A 23,144-nucleotide genomic window follows, 5' to 3' on the forward strand; every position below is an offset into this window, starting at 1 on the left:
GAGACTTTCAGAAGGGAAATAGAGAGAGTACAACGCCAACATGTTCCTGTAAAGGTCAAGGGTGGGACCAACAAGCAAAGGGAACCTTGGATGACAAGGGATATACAAAAATGCATTAGAAATAAAAGGGGGGCTTTTGGCAGTTACAAAAGACTAAAGACGGAAGAAGCCCTAGAGGAGTATAAAAAGTGCAGGGGCATACTTAAAAAAGAAATTAGGAGGGCGAGGAGGGGCCATGAAATAACACTGGCGAACAAAATAAAGGAAAATCCTAAGATGTTTTAAAAGTATATTAAGGGCAAGAGGATAACCAGGGAAAAGGGTAGGGCCCATTAGGGACCAAAGTGGCAATCTGTGTGTAGAGCCAGAGGATGTAGGCGGGGTTTTAAATGAATTTTTTGCATCTGTGTTCACTATGGAGAAAGACGATGCAGACATAGAAATCGGGCAAGGGGACTGTGACATACTTGAACATATTAGCATCGAGAGGGAGGAGGTGCTAACGGTTTTAGCAGGCCAAAAAGTGGATAAATCCCCAGGCCCGGACGAGATGTATCCCAGGCTGCTGTGGGAGGCAAAGGAGGAGATTGCAGGGGCTCTGACACAAATTTTCAGAACCTCTCTGGCCACAGGGGATGTACCAGAGGACTGGAGAACAGCTAATGTAGTACCATTATTCAAGAAGGGTAGCAGGGATAAACCAGGGAATTACAGGCCAGTGAGTCTAACATCTGTGGTGGGGAAATTATTGGAAAAAATTCTGAGGGACAAAATTAATCTCCACTTGGAGAGGCAAGGATTAATCGGGGATAGTCAGCATGGCTTTGTCAAGGGTAAATCATGTCTGACAAATCTGATTGAATTTTTCGAGGGGGTGGATGAGGGAAATGCTGTGGATGTGGTTTACATGGACTTCAGTAAAGCTTTTGACAAAGTCCCGCATAGGAGACTGGTCAAGAAGGTAAGAGCCCATGGGATCCAGGGTGCCTTGGCGCGTTGGATCCTAAACTGGCTGAGTGGCAGGAGGCAGAGGGTGATGGTCGAAGGTTGCTTTTGTGACTGGAAGCCTGTGTCCAGTGGGGTACCTCAGGGATCGGTGCTGGGTCCCTTGTTGTTTGTGATCTACATAAATGATTTGGATGAGAATGTAAAAGGTATGATCAGTAAGTTCGCAGATGACACGAAAATTGGTGGGGTGGTAAATTGCGAGGAGGAAAGCCTCAGGCTACAGGACGATATAAACGGGTTGGTCAGATGGGCGGAAAAGTGGCAAATGGAATTTAACCCTGAAAAGTGCGAGGTGATGCATTTTGGACGGACAAATAAGGCAAGGGAATACACAATGAGTGGTAGGACCCTAGGAAGTACAGAGGGTCAGAGGGACCTTGGTGTACATGTACATAGATCCCTGAAGGCAGCGGAGCAGGTAGATAAGGTGGTTAAAAAGGCATATGGGATACTTGCCTTCATTAGCCGAGGCATAGAATATAAGAGCAGGGAGGTTATGATGGAGCTGTACAAAACGCTGGTGAGGCCACAGCTGGAGTACTGTGTGCAGTTCTGGTCGCCTCACTATCGGAAGGATGTGATTGCTTTGGAGAGGGTGCAGAGAAGATTCACCAGGATGTTACCTGGGATGGAGCGCCTCAGCTATGAAGAGAGGCTGGACAGGCTGGGGTTGTTTTCCTTGGAGCAGAGAAGGCTGAGGGGGGACCTGATTGAGGTGTACAAAATGATGAGGGGCATAGATAGGGGAGATAAAGAGGAACTTTTCCCCTTAGTGGGGGGGTCAATAACAAGGGGGCATAGATTCAGGGTAAGGGGCAGGAGATTTAGAGGGGATTTGAGGAGGAACTTCTTCACCCAGAGGGTGGTTGGAATGTGGAATTCAATGCCTGAAAGGGTGGTAGAGGCAGGAACCCTCACAACATTCAAGAAGCATTTGGATGAGCACTTGAAATGCCATTGCATACAGGGCTATGGACCAAATGCTGGAAAATGGGATTAGACTGGACAGGGATGGATGGGCGGCGCAGACACGATGGGCCGAAGGGCCTCTTTCTGTGCTGTAAAACTCTCTGACTCTATGACAGTGGCTACATGGATTATGTGAGCTGCCTATCCTGCTTCATATGTACCTTGTATTTCAGCCGATTTTACTATTGCCATTGGCAAAATTACCCAGTTGTCTTAAAAAATAATTCTTCAAGCCTAGCTGAATAGTCATTTCCTGTAGGATTCTATACATTTAACTAGTTTCGGTTCTGTAGTTAAGTAGCTGTCACAAAGCATGTTGAGTTGTTGAGAAGGATTTTCCCCCTGCCATGTCAGCCCCACAGTTTTGATGTCAGTGCCTACAGCAGAATTTGACCCGTGCATTTCTCTGCTTGTTTTACAAGTTTGACTGACAAATGTGCTTAACATTTTTGACAAACTCCATTTCTGAGGCTACTTCTACCAAAACACACACTATTGCTGATGTATCACTAATTCCAACTCTGACTGTGTGTTGACTGAAACTAAAATTCATCAGATAATAAATCTCCTTCCTCAAAAATGTCTTTGTTGGAAGGTTTTATCTCGCCCAGTCATGAGATGCGAAAGGATTCTTGTGTAACATCTGGCGGAGGATTTGAAAGAAGCTGAAGCAGCAGCATTAGTGAGCTGCCTCAGCTGAGGCAATCGGGTATTGCAGGACCCAATCTGATCCAGACGGCGTGAGCAGTTACAGGAAACTTTGGTTTATCCGGAGGTTAACTGTCCGGAATGCTCGAGCCACCGGCAAAAATCAGGAGCCGTTTCGTTAGGTTTTTTTTCTTTTCGTTGCTTTTTTTTCCACCAGTCAGGCTCTGCAAGGTCTCGCTGAAGCTGTTGCTAAGCTACAGAGACGCTTGCAAGGTACGGCTGACTGTTTAGAAGCTGTTGCTAAGCAACAGGGTTTGTTGCCAGATACGGAGCTGAAAATCTCCATATGTTTCAACATTAGCGCTGGTTTGTCCGGCAGTTTTGATGGGACGGCAACAGCTCGGTGCCGGATAGCACAAGGTTTCCTGTACTCTGAATGTAAACAAATAAGGACTCTGCTCAAAGCTCATGAATACAGTGTCCACATTGTGTTAATGCAAGTTGTCGTCTATCTCACATATATACCTTAAGCAGAAACTTTACTTTGATCAAGTAGATCTTACTTTCCTCTAGCTTTCCTATGCTCGTCTCTTCTACCTCCTGTATATGACCTGCACTAAAATGATGCTTGAAGGAATGTCTTTTTTAAAGTCCTGCCTATATAGTTGATAAATTTTACAACCGTGTTCCCTTCACCTATCATGGATTAATCTGTTATTTATTTTATATGTGCAGACAGATTATTCCAAATCTGCTCAAGGCAACAACACCTTGCTCCTGAAATTAAGGCCAACTTTTTGGACCCTGAGAGAACACGCCTGGCCAGTGCTTCCCTCCAAATGGATGGCGACTGAGCCCACTAGGGCAAGTTGATCCACACTAATGGCCTCACCCCTCCCTAGCTCTAACATTCTTCAGCCCTACAACCCTCCAGGAACTCTGCGTTCCTCCAACTCTGGCCTTTTGTGCATCCCCACTCCTTCACCTCACCATTGGTGGCCGTGCCTTCAGCCGCCTAGGCCCTAAGCTCTGGAATTCCTTCCCTTAACCTCTTCAGCTCTCTGCCTCCCTCTCCCCCTTTAAGAATGGACTTAAAATCCATCTCTTTGACCAAGCTTTTAGTCTCTCATCGTGATCGCTCCTCCTTTGACTCTCTGTCGATGTTAATCTGATTATGCTTCTGTGAAGTGCCTTGGGATGTTCCTCTGTTAAAGGCACTATATAAATGCAAGTTATTGTTGTAATGTAGTCTCACCGGCTCTGTTGATGACTCCTCACTTGCATGTGCAGACTGCAAAATTACTACAACAATCTGCAGCTGATGCATTTCAAGCGGGGATGCAGTCTTCAGGCCAAGGTTTATTTGTTCTATGGGTTCACCTGATTGAATTTTAAAATGTGCCTGTTGAGCAGTGGCTGAAGTTCTTTGCCACTCTAAAGGGAAGTGGTTTTTGAGCAACACTTGTCGGGGATAGAGGGCTTTTCCAAACCTCAAAGCAATTCCATGTCTGTGCACCTTGGGAACCATACATATACCAAACAGAGGAAGGTAGCGTCTGGACTTTTTCCACACCTGGGTTTTTTTAAGCAAGGCTCTAGAAGCTCACTTTGACTGGTGCTCCCTGTAGCCTTCCCCAAACAAGCCACTGGAGGACTGAATCTGACACTCGGCAAGTAAACAAGGCAGGGGGAGGGGAACCAGGATGTAGCAGCAGAGAGGAGAGACGAGGTGCATAGAAAACTAGGCGGGACAAACAGCAACAGAATAAAGAATAGTGTCGAAAGTGCAGGAATTAGATGGAGGGAAAAAGCAAAGCAGGCCACCGTGTTGTTGGAATGCATGTGTGTTGCGAGAAGTGTCACAAATGAGGTTGATGAGCTGCAGGCACAAGTTGCCACATGGGGTTATGATATAGTGGTAATAACAGAGACCTGGCTTAAACATGGGCAGAAATGGGATAAGTGTGAAGTGATGCACTTTAGGAGGAACAACATGAAGAGGAAGTATAATCTAAATGGTACTATTTTGACAGGGGTGCAAGAGCAGAGGGACCTAGGGGTGCATATTCACAAATCTTTGAAAGTGGCAGGGCAAGTTGATGAGACGATTAAGAAAGCGTATGGGATACTTGGCTTTGTAAACAGGGGCATTGACTACAAAAATGAGGAAATCATGCTGAACCTTTATAAATCACTGATTAGGCCTCAGCTGGAATATTGTGTACAATTCTGGGCCCCACACTTTAGGATGGGTGTCAAGGCCTTGGAGAGGGTGCAGAGGAGGTTCACCAGGATGATACCAGGGATGAGGGAGTTCAGTTATGGAGAGAGATTGGAGAAGCTGGGCCTTAGAACAGAGAAGGTTAAGGGGAGACCTAATATAGGTATTCAACATTGAGATGTTTTGATCGAGCAAGTAGGTCAGTAACCAGAGGTCATAGGTTTAAAATAATTGGCAAAAGAACTAAGAGGGGAAATGAGAGTATTTTTTCATATTGAGGGTTATGATGATCTGGAACACAGTACCTGTACTTGAAATGCTGGTGGAAGCGGTTTCATAGGAACTTTCAAAAGGTAATTGGACATGTACTTGAAGAGGACTAATTTGCAAGGTTATGGGGAAAAAGATGGGTTTGGGACTAAATTGGACAACTCTTTCAAAAGAGTTGCACGACTGGCCGCATGGCCTCTTGCTGTGCTGTAAGATTCTGTGATTGTGTGGTTGTTTACACGAGTGGATGATATTGTTCTAGATGCTCGTCATCTGCCGTCTTCCTCGTTCATTCCGTCTCCATGTACAAATAAGGAAGTTTCCATCCTCCTACTCAAGGGGAGGATCCATATGTAGACATCGTGGTAGATTTTCTTCTACACTGCACCTTGGCAATTAGTACTCCCCAGGCACAGGGCAGAGCCATGCCCCTACTTGCACTGCGCCAGAATTTCCTAGCACTTTCCCATGCGATAGGCGCAGACCTAGAATCACTCTTTTATATTCTCGGCCTCTTACTTTACTTTCTGGTCACTTTGCACATTGGGTGCCCAAGCATTGAGGGACCTGAAGATTGATGGCACAGTAGCCTGCCTTTGAACGCCCATGGACTGGAGGGTCTACAGATCCCTGGGGCAGACTATAGACCATTTCGAGACAGATTTTTGAACTACAGGGGAGTCGAGGGTTACAGGGAACTGGCGGATAAGTGGAGTTGATCTTATTGAATGACGGAGTAGGATCGAGGGGCCGAATGGCTGACTCTTGCTCCTATTTCTTATGTTCTAACATGCAGCCAAGTGCAACAATATATTTTCAACAAATTGATTTGGGCCAATTCTACTGTATTTTAGACAGATTTTGCATCTGTATGTCAGTAAGATCATGATGGATTATATTTTCCCTGTCTAAATTTTTTAAAACTTTTTTTGTAGTTTTTTTTTAAACAGCCCTCATCAGGCCTCCTACGATACATTTCCTTTGGTCACACAGACTACAGTCCATAGCACAGTTGGCATTTTCTCCAGTGTTCTGTGGTCATCTAACTCTTTGGTAGTTTATTACAAAGAAAATGTAGCAATTAATATTGTGGAAAAGGGTCTAGATTTCTAACTTTATGTAGTACCGTAGAAGAGTGTTTAAGTGTGCTTCACATTGTTTTGCCAGTAGGGCATTGTTTGACTAGCCCAGTGTGTCTCCCCTGTGTTGAATTTTGCCTGCAGTGAAATTCTTTTTAAAATTTAAAATAATTGGGAATTGTACCCAAAACAACCCTCTGTCATTTTCTAACCTCCTGTATCAACATCACTAGAATATTCTCAGTCCTTGTCCTCTCATCTTTTGTAGCACTGGATCTCCCATGACATTGCTCATCGAGAGTTGATGGGTTGGGCAGAGCCGTGATGGCAGCACGGTGGCATTGTGGTTAGCACTGTTGCCTCACAGCGCCAGGGACCCGGGTTCGAATCCGGCCTCGGGTGACTGTCTGTGTGGAGTTTGCGCATTCTCCCCGTGTTTGCGTGGGTTTTCTCCGGGTGCTCCGGTTTCCTCCCACAGTCCAAAGATGTGCGGGTTAGGTTGATTGGCTATGATAAATTGACCCTTAGTGTTAGGGGGATTAAATACGTGGGGTTACGGGGATAGGGTGGGATAGGTGTTGGTGTTGGTGTAGGGGTTACGGGGATTGGGTGGGATATGTGTCGGTGCAGGCTCGATGGGCCGAAATGGCCTCTATCTGCACTGTGGGGTTTCTGTGATCCTGTGACCCACGTGGCTGGAAGGCGGCAGGAGCCTCGGGAGAGTTGGGCTTTGGGCTGGAGAAGTGGGCCATAGATCAGGCAACTATATCTTCAGCCAAGTTGGCCTGTTCCACAGGTTTCAGGCCCTAGACCAGGAAAAGTGTAATGTTTTAATTGAGTGGGAGTGGAGGGGTGGTGGGCTGTGGGGGGGAAGGACACACCAGAGGACCTTGAAGGGTCAAGGTGGAAGGAGTGGGCCAGAATGGGATGAGAGACTGTGAAGGCCAGTGAGCAGTGGTCCTGGGAGTTGAGAATGGGGAAAGGTAAGTGCTTGCAAGAAATGTTTACATAGACAGTCTCTTATACAATTGCAAATGTTGACAAAAGCATTATCAAAAATCCTGAAACAGGAAGTGTGTGGACCCAAGACTTCTATCTATATGATTGCAAAATACTGCGGATGCTGGAAATCCGAAATAACAACAGAAAACGCTGGAAAAACTCAGCAGGCCAGGGCAGCATCCGTGGAGAGAGAAACAGAGTTAACGTTTCAGGTCGAAGACCCTTCGTCAGACCTGAAACGTTAACTCTGTTTCTCTCTCCACGGATGCTGCCCTGGCCTGCTGAGTTTTTCCAGCGTTTTCTGTTGTTATACTTGTATCTATACATTTGGCTTTCTTTTAAAAGAAGACATTAAATATGGCCAGAATGTCAAATTTGCAGCATGCAGCCAATCCATGAAAACTTGCTTTTACACCGAGAAAGGGAAGGAAACTTTTTGTTCAAAGTACTCCTCCATTTTATAGAAGCTAGTAATAGCCTGAACAGAGAATGTTTCTTACCAGAATGTATACCCTTGAGTCACATACCCCCCTCTAATGGGCTGCCCTGGAGTTGAAGGATACAGAATTTGGAGGCAGAGAGCAATCTGAAAATGTGCTCCATTCCTTTTGGGGGGAAAACGGAACAAATTGGTGGTGAATCTTAGCAACAGGACTCTTGGTACATCAGCAAACTATTGATCCAGTACATCAGCAAACTATTGATCCAGCTTCCATGAAAGCAAGCATCTGTACTGACCTTTTTATTAACCAACAGTTGTCTGGTTCTGTCTGGGCAAACAGTCAATAGTGTTCATGGGTTAGCTGTCTGGGGCCCATGCTGTTCCTAATATTTGAGTTATATGGGATAGGGGGTCTGTAGCATATATATTTCATTGTTAAAATTTGCTGATGACACTAAGCTATGTGGGTTGGCAATGAATAGGAAAAGGTTGATTATCTGCCGATAATTACATTGACAAACTGGGATGTAACAGATGGATTTTACAGTGGATAGAGGCAACAGTAAACATGCATACACGATGAAAGGGCCTCCACGGGCAGAGGTTGCAAATTAAAAGGAATTTGGAAAGATCATTAATCACACCATGAAAATTATAACAGAGCTGTGATTTCAGGGTAGAGGGAGCATTTGTAATATAGATTCCCAGGGAAGGTCATTGATTCAAATCAGCTGACATCTTTAAAAGTAAGTTGGATCAATATCCATTGAGTAGGACGACTGAAGGTTATAGTGATATTAATAGCACTGCACTTTTTTTCTTGGGACTGAGTATAGTGAGATTGATGCTAAATTACCTTTCGTCACTCGAAGACTATGGCTGTGATTTTCCCACTGGTGACGGTTTGGACGCAGGTCAGATGGCTGGCGGGTGCTGGTCCCGCCGCCGCTTTTAGCCGGTAAAAATTTGCGATTTTTACCCTAATTGGGGCAACTGAGTCCCTGCGTGTGCGCTCCCCTGAACAATTAGTGTTTTGGGTCTGTAACGCCTCTGCTGACGTGAGCCAGCTGCATTTAAGGGGCCCATGCAGCCTTGGTTCATTCTCGCATTATTTGCTGCTGGATTTCCTTCCGACAACTGCCGCCTTGACTACCTCGAGGGCCAAGGCCTCTCCCCAATTTGATGATGACTCCCTTCATGCTCTTGTGGAGGGAGTCAGAGGGCGCAAGGAGGTACTCTTCCCACCCTCTGGGCGGAAGAAGCCACCACAGCAAACCAAAGCAGTCTGGCTGCAAATTGCTCAGGTGAGCTCCAGATCCATGTGCACTCGAACTTGGGTGCAGTGTAGAAAAAGGTTCAATGACCTGGTCTGCTCGGGGAAAGTGAGTATAACATCACCATGACCCTCAATCTGCTCCCCATCTCCTCTCATCACCTGCACTCTGCATTGTCAACCTACTCCTGCACATCCCACTTTACCCTTCCATCCCTTGCACCCTTAACCATCCCTCTCTATGTACAGAATCACTTCACTATTCGACTATGATGCCCTCACACTCGCTATCACTGTGATGCTATGACAACAACTAACAACACACAGGGAGGGCCCTTGGTATTGGGACCTCACTCCATCTTTGTCTCCTTCTAAGCATCTATACTATGGATTCTCTACACTCACTCCATCATTCTCACTCAAACTCCACTTGTGTACCTCATTGCAGGAAAAGAGAGCCCACAATAAGAGGGAGAGGGCTAAGACAGGAGGAGGGCCACCTTCCATAGCCCATCTCGCCAACGCTGAGGAGGAAGCCCTGGAAATCATTGGAGGCGATGAGGATCTGGAAGTGGGGGATGGTCAGACGGGCGCAGCAGAGCAAGCTGGTGACAGAATAGATTTGCGCATCTCTCATTGACATTGCATGAGTGACTGATATGGCATCTGATGCTCATACAGATTGACTTAAGATCATCTGCACAATTCCATGTGCATGCTAAGTTAATATCACATGTCAAACTCATGCCTTTACTCCCCATAGGACCATCGACAGCTCCCCTCCCCACTGTCCAGGAGGAAGAGCCTGAGCCGGAAGACTCTTCAGAGGAACCTGCAACCTCTGAGGGCGCAGCGTCAGCAGAATTAAACGCACCCAGCACCAGCGCGCACACTCGCACCTCGGTGGGACCTTCGCGACATAGAGTAGTGTTGTCACCTGGTGTATCACAGCTCACAAGTGAGCATCAGCAGATGGTGGGGACAGGGGCAGCAGCGGAGAGTCCTCGTCGGAGGCCGCAGGGCACTCCCAGCTCTGCTCAGCTGTATGTCGACCCTGTGCCTCCGGGTCCATCCAGAAAGAGAGTGGTGCTGGAACTCCAGGAACAAGTGCAGGAGTCTCTGGCAGGTTTTATCTCCAGGGTTACTGCGAGTGTGGAGAGGATGGAGGAGTCCATCTCTAACATGAGCAGTGCCTTTGTGGAGGCAATGGCGCATGAACGCACCACCATGGAAAGGATGGCAACCTCCGTGGAAAGGATGGCTATCTCCATGGTAAGGATGGCTACCTCTCTGGAAAGGATGGTTACGGTAGAGGAGAGGATGGCTACTGCCATGGAGGAAATAAGCTGCCAGAGTCTGGAAAACATGGTGAATGTTCAGAATAGACTGACATCTCTGGAGGAGCGATGGGCAGCTATTGAGCAGAGAAACCAGAGCTTCATGGAAGTCCTTTTGAGTAGGACTGCCAGTGCAGATACGGGTCCTCATGGCCCCCCTGATGTGCAGCAAGGTGCTGTCAAGCCACTTGCTAGCACTGAAGTGGGGCTGACCCATGAGAGGGATGTTGGTGGCAGGCAGCAAGGAAGTGGGGGCTCCTCTCTCTAAGCGCTCACATTCCCATGCCACTGAGTAGCCCTCGGTCAGAGCCCCACCAGAGTCCTTGCCCAACTGAGATGGGCATCTCAGCCCCTGCACAGCTGCAGGAGGAGCAGACTGTTGCCGAGCCCCCTCAAGCTCTCAAACCCAGAGGACACCTGCCAAAGGTGTCTAAGCAGGACCAGCAAGAAAGTGAGCAAGAACCTCCACATCTGCTGAAGCTACAGGGGAAGCACCACGTAGAAGCACGCATAAGAGGAAGATAAAGCACAATTAGTCACAAGGGTAGTCACCTGGGTGTTCTGTTCTGTTGTCTTTAATTTTTGCCATTGTCATCTTTTTGTGCATTGATTAAACAGAAGTGATGGCAAACAGTTGAAGTTCTGGCCTATGTGATCTAGGAAATGGAAGTTGCACATTGAGGGCTCAGGGCGACTTGCATTTGTAATGATGGTGGTCAGAGTGATGGGAACGCACAGGTTCTTGTCCACTGTCTGGTGTGATAAGGAGCTGCCAGCCACATGTGTTTGATTCGTCTACCTAAGTGAATCTGGCAAAGATTATTGCATCCCGGGCAGCAATGTGTTCGTGTGCTGCTACAGCTGGCTCCTCCTCCAGCTCATCTGAGGAGGCTGTGCGCTGAGCCACTTGTTGCTCAGGCAGCTGCAAGCCACGATGTTGTGCAGTGCACAGCAGACCACGATGATTCTGGAGACCCTGGCTGCTGAGTACTGTAGGGCTCCACCTGATCTGTCAAGGCCTCTGAATCGCATCTTCAGCAAGCCGATGGTTTGCTCGATGATGGGATCTGGTCGAAATGTGGCTGGCATTGTAGTGCTCCTCAGCTTGGTTTGATGGCCTCCTCAATGGTGTTATCAGCCACGACTTCAGGGAATAGCCCTTGTCTCCAAGTAGCCATCTGGAAAGTTGTGTTGGCGGATTGAAGAGCGGAGGCACACTAGACTGCTGCAGGATGAACGAGTCATGACAACTGCCAGGGTACTTTGCGCAAACATGCAAAATGTCCTTACGGTGGTTACACACCAGCTGCACGTTAAGGGAGTGGAAGCCCTTGCGGTTGACAAAAACAGCTGGGTTGTGATGGGGTGCCCTAAGGGGCCACGTGTGCAGTCTATGAAGCCCTGCACCCTGGGCAAGCCTGCCATATTTACAAAGCCAACCGCACGCACGGTTACACTTATTTCATCCGTGGAGAAGTGGATGTAATTGTGCGCCTTTGCAAAGAGGGCATTGGTTACCTGCGTGATGCAAGTGTGTGCGGCCGACTGGGAGAAGCCACTGATGTCTGCTGATGAGCCCTGGAAGGACCCTGAAGTAAAAAATTGAGGGCGGTGGTGACTTTGACAGCCACTGGTAAGGGGTATCCACCCGCTCCTCTGGGCTCCAGGTGTTGTTGCAGCATTGCGCAGATGTCACCGACTACCTCTCGCGAAAGTCTCAGCTTCCATTGGCACTGCTGCTCAATCATGTTGAGGAAGGTCATCCTCGGCCTGTAAACCCTGTGTTGGGGGTATCTCCTGCGGTGACGTGCAGCATCAGGTGGCTGAGCAAGAGGTTGGCGCTCCTGCTGTTGGTGCTGCTGTTGTGCCTGGTTCTGCTGCTGCCGTGGCTGCTCGTCCTCCGAATCTGAGGACCAGGATGGAAGGACATAAATGGTTCCCATGCTGCTGGTAGATGTCTCAGTTGAGGAAGTGCTCAGTCATTGTGGGGAGAGGGTTTTCCCAGGAGGTCACAGTGGAGATGGATCTCGCCACTTCCAAGATCAGTAGACCTGCAAAAGGTTTTCCAAGACCTGAAAAAACAAAGTTCTGCCACCTGCACGAGCCTTGTTGAGAGCTCCGTTTTTATGCTGGAGCTGCAGCTGTGAAGAAGGCAGCCACTTGTGAACCCGACACAATCAGCTGGCGTGGTTTGGGAGCGCCGTGGAACACACTGAAGTGGCAAAATCTCAAACCGCTGTCAAAATAGCATTATCCAGGCCGTTAACAAGCAGTTAACTGCCTTAAGGGCTTATCCCGCCGTTTGGTGGCGGGACCGATCGGGAGTCTGAGGCCGCCTTTGCGAAAGTTGCACGGAGGCGGGTTGACTGCGGGATCGGAACCTGCCATCAATATTTGCAATTTTTTTTTTACCATCTGATCCACCTCCAAACCCGCCCTCTGAGCGCCGGCAAAATCGCGGCCTATGTTAAGTTATAAAGTTGCTTGCCAAATTACACAACAATGCAAATCGTTTAGCTGTAGGAGCTTTGTCAAGGAATACAGGATAGAAAGTTAACAACTAGTGCCCAAAGCAATGCTCAGAATTTGCTTCACATAGCATAAGCAGAACATTGCTCAGACATGCAAATGATGTCTAGAACAAAAAGGCACAGATATGCTCATCCCCCTCCCCCAGTCATCGTTGGAAGTACAGATGCTGTCAATCTGCTCTTTTTATGCAAGTTCAACAACATTGAGGATCTATTAACATGAAACAATAAACAACGGTGGTCTACATAGGAAAGGCTAACTGGCATAACCAGCGATGGAGGCTCGAGTACAATGTCTGCCAGAGCAATGCACATAATAAAGAACCATCATTCTGAAGTAGCAGGCAACAGCAATGTGATTACTTATCAGATCACTGCAACTGATCACCAGGAAGCATTAGATGCAAAGGTACTGTCAGACAAATACCAATGATGCCAAGTGTTGGTACTGATAATTCCATATGTGTGGAGGTCTTAAATTACAAGATGGGTAGAGATGAAGAAGGCCCATTGTCACATCTGTATAAGTTTAGGCAAAATCTGTATTAAGTATAGGCAAAATAGCAGGGCAATGAATTGACAATTGGAAGGCGATCATTGTAAGCTAACAGCAGGTGGTAGAAACCAATAATTCCTTCAGGATTCTAAGATCCATTGCATTCGATCCAAGAGCTTTGTAGATATTTAATCCTTTCAGTTTCAGCATAATTCATGTTCTACTAACTTGTATATGTATTGTGAATGGTTTAGCCCCATTTACAAAGATTCGAGTTTGTCCACAGTCCTCCTTTGTGAAAACTGATGTAAAGAATCTATTCAATATATCTTGATCCTTTTATAATTTTACTCAATTTATCCTTTAATAATAGACCTAACTGACCTATCTTCTGCTGGCCTCACAATCCCTTTTGCAATCCTCAATGATTTTGTCTCTTTCTTTAGTTTACTGTTGAGTATTTCCTTAATACTTTCTTTAGCTATCCTCAGTGACATTTTATATGAATCCCAAACCTCCATTTTCTTTGTTTCCTTGTATCTTATTTCTACTCATTAGGTTCCTGCTAAATTCCTTATTCAACCAATGTGATCCAGGTCTTGCTATGTGTTTCTCTCTCTCTAAATTTGAATATGCTTTCTTTCCATATGCTGTATAATAGCCTTGACAACCTTTCTTTTTCTGCTGTTCTGTTAAGTATGCTTTCCGTTAGAACCTTCGTAGCTCCAAAATCTCTTGTATAAAATATAACCGGAATGTGGATTAGAACATTTGGTGAAGTGACATTAAAGAATCCCATGTCCGAAGGGGGGCTAGTTGGAGAAAAACCTGTTTATTGCAGATGAGGCATTGTTGTTAGGGAGCTTCTAGCAGTTGGCATGATTATGCTGTGAGAATGAGTGGCACTGAAAGAAGAGTTAGAGGAGTGAACATAGGCTTTTAGCACGTGTGCAAGAGACATCATGAGGGGCAGAATGTATTGAGGTGCAGAGAAAACCATCTCCTTGGTGAGGAGCATAGCCATCCGTGCCCTACCATGTCCCTTCTGATGAGGTCAATAAATTTCCAACACGGCATCTCTGTTTGTTGGTTAATAATCGGAGTTTAATTTTTTTGCTATCTGCCCACATGCGTTGCATTCAGCTGTTTTGACACTTTTGCTTGATGCAACTTATGGCACTGCCATTCGCCACTCCACAACCTGCAGCAGCACTTCCGTGCTCTCGTCAAACCTGCAGAGACCTTTGTCTTGCTCTTGTTGTTCCTATCCATGCTCCTTTTAAGCAGCCAAAACTTCCTTAAGCCTGAACACTCCTACTTTTTGTGCCTGAAGCTCATTCTGTTCTAATAAAGCATGGTTAGGTTGGGGTGAGGAAAATCATGGATCCCCTCAGTGGGGTCAATGTCCTTGCCTGTAGCCAGGTGTGTTACTTTGGCTTACTTCCCGTCTTGTGTTTGTCGTCTTTTTGCTTATGGGGAAGTGTTTGGGGAGGCAGGATGGAGGGTTTGTGTTGAGTGAGTCTCCAAGAAGCCCCAGAGTACTTGGTATTTCCCCACTTCCAGTTGGCGCACGAGTATTCATTCTGATTGAGATACACCTCGGTCGTCTCGGCCACATGTATGTTGTAGAGATGCCTGTAAACTCAGCCACAGTACTGGAGGGGGAAAGGAGGTGTATCTCTTTCCAGCCAACAGTGAGTTATGCTAGTAGTTCAGCTAGTTTAATAACTGTCTCAAATGATTTAAATCTTGCCGATGTGTAAATGTGAGCAATGCCTCCGATTTTGGGATCTGCACTAGCTTTAACTTTAGTTTTACACTAGAATTTGGAAATGGTGTATTTTGCTCACATTTAATTTTGAATGACAAATGTGATATTGGGATAAAACAACATGAAGCCATTTTTTGTGTTCGATAGGCCATGGTGATAGCAATAGCCGTAACATCCCAACTTTGGTGAAGGATATTAGCAATGTAGGCGAGGTTTCTTGTGGAAGCTCACATACCATTGCATTATCTAAAGATGGAAGAACAGCATGGTCTTTTGGAGGTGGTGACAATGGTAAGTAATACTCTTGCTACAGTAAATTTTCACAAAACCTGTTGTGTATGTCCCTTTAAGGGAATAACTGGTCTCAGACTGCAGTACCGGCAGTGACCACCCCTGTATAAAAGGCCCTAGCAGGCTTCTGTAGTTTCAGTTTCAAGCTGCCTCTTGTTCAGTAAAGTACCTGTTAAACTGTTCTCCCGAAGTCCGTGTATTATTGAGGCGCGGACTTTACAAAACCCTTGTGATGTGATACACTTTTTAGGAAATGCACATCAACTGTAATGTTTGTTGCATGCAATTGCTTTACTTTATGAAGTGTTTAATTGCATATCGAATGCAATGTGTGTTAGCAACGAACAGCCCACTGATGTTGGTTGAAGTTTAAACCAGTTCTGTAGTTACACTTCAATATTCCGGTGTGTTTCATAAATAAAAACAACCAGAAGTTTGGAAAGATGACGCTGACACAGTGCAATCTTTAAACAGTTGAGTATAAAAAAAAAATAAATAAAAAAAAAAAAAATCATTTTATCTTTGCGGTGTCGGGTTGGAAGGATATGAGGTGTGGAGCAATGTTCTCGATTTGTTTTTGGGTGCGTGGCCCCTTTAAGTGGCTGCGTAGTCCATATCGCTCGTGCATGGTTTTTCCTTTATAAAAGCTGGTGAGCCGGCTGCACTTGAGCTGCAGAGCTCTGCGCGGCCTCTTCTGCATTAACTACACCCCCCCCCCCCCAATTTGGCGTCATCTGCAACTTTTGAAATTGTACTTCTGATTCCTGAGTCCAAATTGTTTATGGAAATAGTGAACAACAGTGGTCCCTGCACCGATCCTTGTGGAACACCACCTCCCACCATTTACCAGTCCCAGTAACTACCTTTAATCCCTACTGTTTTCTGTTTTTAGTCAGCTTGCTATCCACGCTGCTACATGTCCCCCTGACTCCATATGTCCTGACCTTAAGGTTGTGTGAATTGATGATTTGAGTGGCCTTTTGTTATTTTTTTTGTTTTCGGTGTCCAATGGATTCCTATGTAACAATCTATGATGCACAATGTACTGAGTTAAATTGCAAATTGTTTTGGCTAATGACAGCTAATACTTAAATAATTTATCTCATTCATCCCACTAGGCAAACTTGGTCATGGCGATACTAACCGAGTGTATAAACCCAAAGTTATTGAAGCCTTACAAGGAATGTTTATTCGTAAAGTATGTGCTGGGAGCCAATCTTCACTTGCTTTGACATCAACAGGGCAGGTTGGTTAAGCTGAGCGACCCTTTCAGGCCATTCTCTTGCTGAAAGATTGTGAATGGTGAATGCTTGATGTGTAACTAGAATGACCTTTTATCTCGAATGTTTTTTTAAAATTTGTTCTTGAGGAGTGGACGACTCTGGCAAGGCAGTATTCATTGCCCATCCCTAGTCGCACTAGCGCTATGATACTGTACCTATAAAATAATAGGGACGTTCATAGGGTTGAACAAAGAGCTACTGTGGGGCTAGTGTTATCAGCATGTTAAAAGTAACTCCAGCCATGCAAGAATAATCTGGTTAGTGTCTTTAGTAGTACTGTGGTTTTTCCTTGAACCAAGTCGTTTAAAAAGAATAGACTCTACTGTAATTTTATTGTTATGTTTTGCGTTGAATGTCAGTCATTGTTGAGCGGATGAATTGCCTCTCCGTGTAACTGCCTCTGCCTTTTGCATTGCTTTTTTATTTTATTTCTTTGTCTTGCATTTTCTGTTTTCTTAATGTCCCTCTCTATCTGTTCTCTCTCTTTTCCCTTTGCGTGTGTGTGTGTGTGTCCCTGTTTTTTCTTTTTTTTCAGGTTTCTTTTTTTTTCTCCCTTTTTACCTCATTCTCTGTCTCTCTCATTTTCCACATCTCCCTCTGTTTACACTTCTGCCCTAACTTTGTTTTGTCTGTCTCTTCATTGGCTGTAAAGCGCTTTGAGACGTCCGGTGGCCGTGAAAGGCGCTATATAAATGTTAGTCTGTCTTTCTCTCTCTTTCTCACTTTATGCTTGTCATGCAGTTTATATCTCTGTATCTTAGTTGCTTCCTGTGTGTGTCAGGCAAACATTCTTTAACCGTTTCAATTTGCTTAATATTTTTCTCCTTTCTGCTCCTCTTTTGACTCCTGCTTTGCATTTTCCTGTAAATTGACTTCTAATTTGCTATTTAGTTTGCTTTTTGTTTCATTTCCCAGTCTCTGCTCTGCAGCCAATTTCAATTTTCAATTTCAATTTTATTGGTCACATAACTAAATACAAGAAGTGTAATCTAGTCAGTGAAATGCTTTTTTCTTGACGAGCTGAGAGCCCCAAGCAGCAAGAACACTGAGCTGCCTGGTACGCACGGAGCTCGCAAGGACGGCAGCCACCTTCATCGGCGCCATCACAAAAAAACACATACCGACATATACACGCATACATACTTTAAATATAAATAAAGCAGACATAAAATAAATAAAAGACATAAAAAAGACAGCACATAAAATGAACAAGCAATAATGTAAAAAAAAAAAAGTAATTTCTACAGTAAATTACATTGATATTTCTACCCAGGCTTCTAGAATAATCTCTGGTTACAGGGTGGCCGCACTGGGAGAGCATCGTGAGGAACTCGCAACTTATAATTAATTTATTAATTAATTAAATTTATTTAATAAAATTAAATAAATAAAGTGCCCCCTCAGTCTGTCTCGATGTTTCCATTTTGGTCTCTCTCGATGTTTCCCCTCTCTCGATGTTTCCTCTGTCTTTCTCGATGTTTCCTCTCAGTTTTTCTCGCTGTTTCCCCTCGGTTTCTTCCACACACCTGGCCTGCACATTACCCCTGGCTGTCCAACTTGGCGTCCTGGTAACCGGGTTCCGCTCCAGCTCTCGTCTTTCAAACTGTCACTCCAGCTCTCGCCCTTCAAACTGTCACTCCAGCTCTCGCCCTTCAAACTGTCACTCCAGCTCTCGCCCTTCAAACTGTCACTCCAGCTCTCGCCCTTCAAACTGTCACTCCAGCTCTCGACCTTCAAACTGTCTCTCCAGCTCTCGACCTTCAAACTGTCTCTCCAGCTCTCGACCTTCAAACTGTCTCTCCAGCTCTCGACCTTCAAACTGTCTCTCCAGCTCTCGCTCCTTCAAACTGTCTCTCCAGCTCTCGACCTTCAAACTGTCTCTCCAGCTCTCGACCTTCAAACTGTCTCTCCAGCTCTCGACCTTCAAACTGTCTCTCCAGCTCTCGACCTTCAAACTGTCTCTCCAGCTCTCGACCTTCAAACTGCCCGCTCCAGCTCTCGACCTTCAAACTGTCACTCCAGCTCTCGTCCTTCAAACTGTCACTCCAGCTCTCGTCCTTCAAACTGTCACTCCAGCTCTCGTCCTTCAAACTGTCTCTCCAGCTCTCGACCTTCAAACTGTCTCTCCAGCTCTCGACCTTCAAACTGTCTCTCCAGCTCTCGCTCCTTCAAACTGTCTCTCCAGCTCTCGACCTTCAAACTGTCTCTCCAGCTCTGATCCTTCAAACTGTCACTCCAGCTCTCGACCTTCAAACTGTTTCTCCAGCTCTCGACCTTCAAACTGTCTCTCCAGCTCTCGACCTTCAAACTGTCTCTCCAGCTCTCGACCTTCAAACTGTCTCTCCAGCTCTCGACCTTCAAACTGTCTCTCCAGCTCTCGACCTTCAAACTGTCTCTCCAGCTCTCGACCTTCAAACTGTCTCTCCAGCTCTCGACCTTCAAACTGTCTCTCCAGCTCTCGACCTTCAAACTGTCTCTCCAGCTCTCGACCTTCAAACTGTCTCTCCAGCTCTCGACCTTCAAACTGTCTCTCCAGCTCTCGACCTTCAAACTGTCTCTCCAGCTCTCGCTCCTTCAAACTGTCTCCAGCTCTCGCTCCTTCAAACTGTCTCTCCAGCTCTCGACCTTCAAACTGTCTCTCCAGCTCTCGACCTTCAAACTGTCTCTCCAGCTCTCGACCTTCAAACTGTCTCTCCAGCTCTCGACCTTCAAACTGTCTCTCCAGCTCTCGACCTTCAAACTGCCCGCTCCAGCTCTCGACCTTCAAACTGTCACTCCAGCTCTCGTCCTTCAAACTGTCACTCCAGCTCTCGTCCTTCAAACTGTCTCTCCAGCTCTCGACCTTCAAACTGTCTCTCCAGCTCTCGACCTTCAAACTGTCTCTCCAGCTCTCGCTCCTTCAAACTGTCTCTCCAGCTCTCGACCTTCAAACTGTCTCTCCAGCTCTCGACCTTCAAACTGTCTCTCCAGCTCTCGACCTTCAAACTGCCCGCTCCAGCTCTCGTCTTTCAAACATGCTTGGATGAGAAGAGTGGGTCTGGGAAAACAGTGCAAGTCCCTCATGATTTTGGCATGTCGCACTTGGAGTTGCAAGGCTTGGGTTGGTCAGAGAAGAGAGCCTGAGCAGGGCAAGAGAGAGGCTGAGTGTTGGTAATCAGCTCCAATCTGAAGGGAGGGGAGAGTCGGGTGAGGTGCAGCAAGGAGGCTGAGCAGGAGGGATCTCGGTGTGCAGTTGAGCTCTGAGGGAAGATGCAGGGCAGGAAGAGAAGAGAAAGCTCGGCAAGTTAGGAATCTCAACAAAAAAAAATGACATACAGAAAACTAAAAATTGGAGAAGAATGGAAGAACATGGACCAAATGCAATAAGATATGGCTACCTTGTGTGTTGAAGAATTGATTGTTGTGATACAATTGTTCCCCATTAACCACACAATCACCATAGACTAGTCAGGAACTCTGAAGGGACTCTGCACCCTACGATGTTATATTCTTAGGCACAAATCTTTTAATGATACAGATAACATCTAGATTTTATATCTTAAGATTTACTTTCTGAATGAATTTTTCCATGTTATAATGTTTGCTGCATTTCAACTATAGGTGTATGCTTGGGGATGTGGCGCCTGTCTTGGCTGTGGCTCTTCAGAAGCAACAGCTTTGAGACCCAAACTTATTGAAGAACTGGCTACTACAAGGATAGTTGACCTTTCAATAGGTGACAGCCACTGTTTGGCTCTTTCCCATGGTAAGAAGCAAATTTGAATTTCTAAGCCTGAATAATGATTCACAGAATCACAGGATCTACAGTGCAGATAGAAGCCATTTCGGCCCATCGAGCCTGCACCGACACATATCCCACCCTATCCCCGTAACCCCACGTATTTAATCCCCTAACACTAAGGGTCAATTTATCATAGCCAAATCAACCTAACCTGCACATCTTTGGACTGTAGTTTGTAGAAATGTGATTGTAGAAATGACTTTCTATTTTAGTGGTTTAGGTAGCTGTGCGAGACCCATGTATCGGGAGCTGTAGCTGCTAGCTTGGTTCTTGCACAATATAAAAGGTGAACTTCATGGTACAGTACATATACCGTCTTTCGGATGAGACATTAAATCGAGGCCCCGTCTGCTCTCTTAGGTAGACGCAAAAGATCTCATGGCACTATTTCGAAGAAGAACAGGGGAGTTCTCCCCAGTGTCCTGGACAAAAACAAAGTTGGCGGAGTGCAGCTGGACTGCATCTGCTGACTCAATGGAGCACGGTGGCATAGTGGTTAGCACTGTTGCCTCACAGCGCCAGGGACCCGGGTTCAAATCCGGCCTCGGGTGACTGTCTGTGTGGAGTTTGCACATTCTCCCCGTGTTTGCGTGGGTTTCCTCCGGGTGCTCCGGTTTCCTCCCACAGTCCAAAGATGTGCGGGTTAGGTTGATTGGCTGATAAATTGACCCTTAGTGTTAGGGGGATTAAATACGTGGGGTTACGGGGATAGGGTGGGATATGTGTTGGTGTAGGGGTTACAGGGATCGGGTGGGATATGTGTCGGTGCAGGCTCGATGGGCCGAAATGGCCTCTATCTGCACTGTGGGGTTTCTGTGTGATTTCTGTGAAGACAAGCAGCTTAAGGCTTTACAATTGGAGCCACTTGATACTAATCATCCTCTGTTTGTGCCTTACCCTAAGAATCTTGTGTGACTATTTCAGTTTTGTGCATTTCTTGTCACTTGAATAGTTGGATTCCCTCTAATACTATTTGAATATTTTTGATCTGTAGGCTTGCTAATTATTTTGTTAGAGCAGGTTCTGAGTACTGATTGGCTTTATTAGAGAATGTTTAGTTTTCACTTTTTTCATAGTTTTAAAATCTGTGCCAATTGCAAATAAGCCTCTTCTGCAACCAGCAGCCATGAATCTATTCATTCTGCCAATACTGCCAGTGAAGATCAAAGACCAAAATTGAAGTTCTTAAACTATGTAACCTATCTATGTTTAGATATATTAGTAGATCTATGCAGTTTAGGGAGTGTGTTTCTTTTTGTTTACTGCGCCCCCACTGCAGCTTAAATGTGACAGCGGTTCTCCTTGCTGTGATGCAGCAAATTTATTGACAGAGTAAATCACAGCTGACTCCAGGTTAAAAATATTCTACGTCTTACTAGTGATGAAGGATACAGGCCTCGCATATCCTATTTGTAATAGTGTTTACTTACCACTTTACAAAACTTAATTAAAATTAGTGTAACTGTTCTTCCTTCCCCAAACTATTATTCTTTAGTTTCTTGCAGTACAAAATTAATGTTTTGCTCTTCCTCACACAGTGCTTCAGGTGCAAGAACTTGATTGAACCAATTTGGTTCTTCTCTCCTCAGCACTTTCTTTTTTCCCCCCTCAGTTGTTTACATGGTTATCTGAAGGATATTGTTTTCTTTCTCTTCTGACAGTGAATATGTACTTCTTGCTGAATTTATTATTGGTGTAGCAATGCCCAGAAAGGTTTTTCCGACTGTTGAATTTCCAATGATCAGTACCTGAACAAGTGGTCATTTGCCATTGCCCCAGTCTGGCTGGCTGACTTTCTTGACTGCCGCTACATTATCCAAGATAGTGTGGCGACACGCCACCACTGGACATGATCCGCTCACGGCGGCACGGACAGTTTAAGCAGACGCCCCCAGCCGGGGGCCCTTTCCTCCAGCAACTTGTTTCCCGCAGGGATAGGCTGCCGGGAGCACTTCCTGTCTGGGGAGTATTTAAGTGGATGCGCGGGCTTTTCCAGTTCCTCTTTGCCATGAGGTTGATTAAAGCAGTTGTGTTTTACTAACTCTGGTCTCGACTCCCACGTTTGCCGCGGTATCTCAACACTGGTGACCCCGACGCTCAGGACGAATCCTAAGCTAGCATGGCGGATACAAACGCAGTCACGGTTAAACTACGGGACTTTTGGGAGAACCTGGCCGAAGCCTGGTTTGTTCAAGCTGAGTCCAGATTCCGGCTGAAACACATTACAGTCGACGCCACAAAGTACGACCACCTCGTCTCCTCTCTCACCTACGCCACAGTCCCCAAGGTTTGGGCAGCGCTGCAGGATCCACCAGTGGAAGACAAGTACGAACATCTGAAGGCTGCGCTCCTTAAAAAATTTCAAACGTCCTCTTACCAGCGCAACTGCCAACTCCTTGACCTCCCCGGCCTTGGTGACGCTCCACCGTCGGATCTGCTTTCCCACATGCTGTCCCTCTCGGACGACAAAAACACCGGCGCCCTCTTTCGCACGCTTTTCATTCGGCAGCTCCCCGCCAGCATCCGCCCGCTCATTGTGGAGTCTGGCTCCACGGACCTGAATGAGATAGCCGAAAAGGCCGACCGGCTGCTCTCTGCGCAGTCCACTCACGACGTCGCGTCCGACCTCACGGCAACGACCACGCGGTCTTCCCGGCCCACTAGGCCCGACCGCCCTACCACTCCGGGTCACTGTTACTACCACACCCGTTTTGGCACTAGGGTCCAATGCTGCACGCCCCC

The 23,144-nt window shown here is 46.1% G+C and overlaps 1 protein-coding gene across 4 annotated transcripts in view; it reads left to right on the forward strand.

Annotated features, from left to right (window-relative positions):
* The window catches only part of herc1 (HECT and RLD domain containing E3 ubiquitin protein ligase family member 1), a 251,209-nt gene that overhangs the window by 46,412 nt on the left and 181,653 nt on the right, over positions 1–23,144 (forward strand). For all 4 annotated transcript variants that reach the window (XM_085972042.1, XM_085972044.1, XM_085972043.1 and 1 more), the window contains exons 7-9: positions 15,195–15,338; positions 16,457–16,584; positions 20,222–20,366. In XM_085972042.1, coding sequence (XP_085828168.1) covers positions 15,195–15,338; positions 16,457–16,584; positions 20,222–20,366 — 417 coding nt within the window. The remainder of the gene's footprint in view (positions 1–15,194; positions 15,339–16,456; positions 16,585–20,221; positions 20,367–23,144) is intronic.

This window comes from Somniosus microcephalus, chromosome 32 (genome assembly GCF_052327205.1).
Source record: "Somniosus microcephalus isolate GS21.2 chromosome 32, FLI_Smic_1.0, whole genome shotgun sequence".
In the NCBI taxonomy this organism is placed as follows: domain Eukaryota; kingdom Metazoa; phylum Chordata; class Chondrichthyes; order Squaliformes; family Somniosidae; genus Somniosus; species Somniosus microcephalus.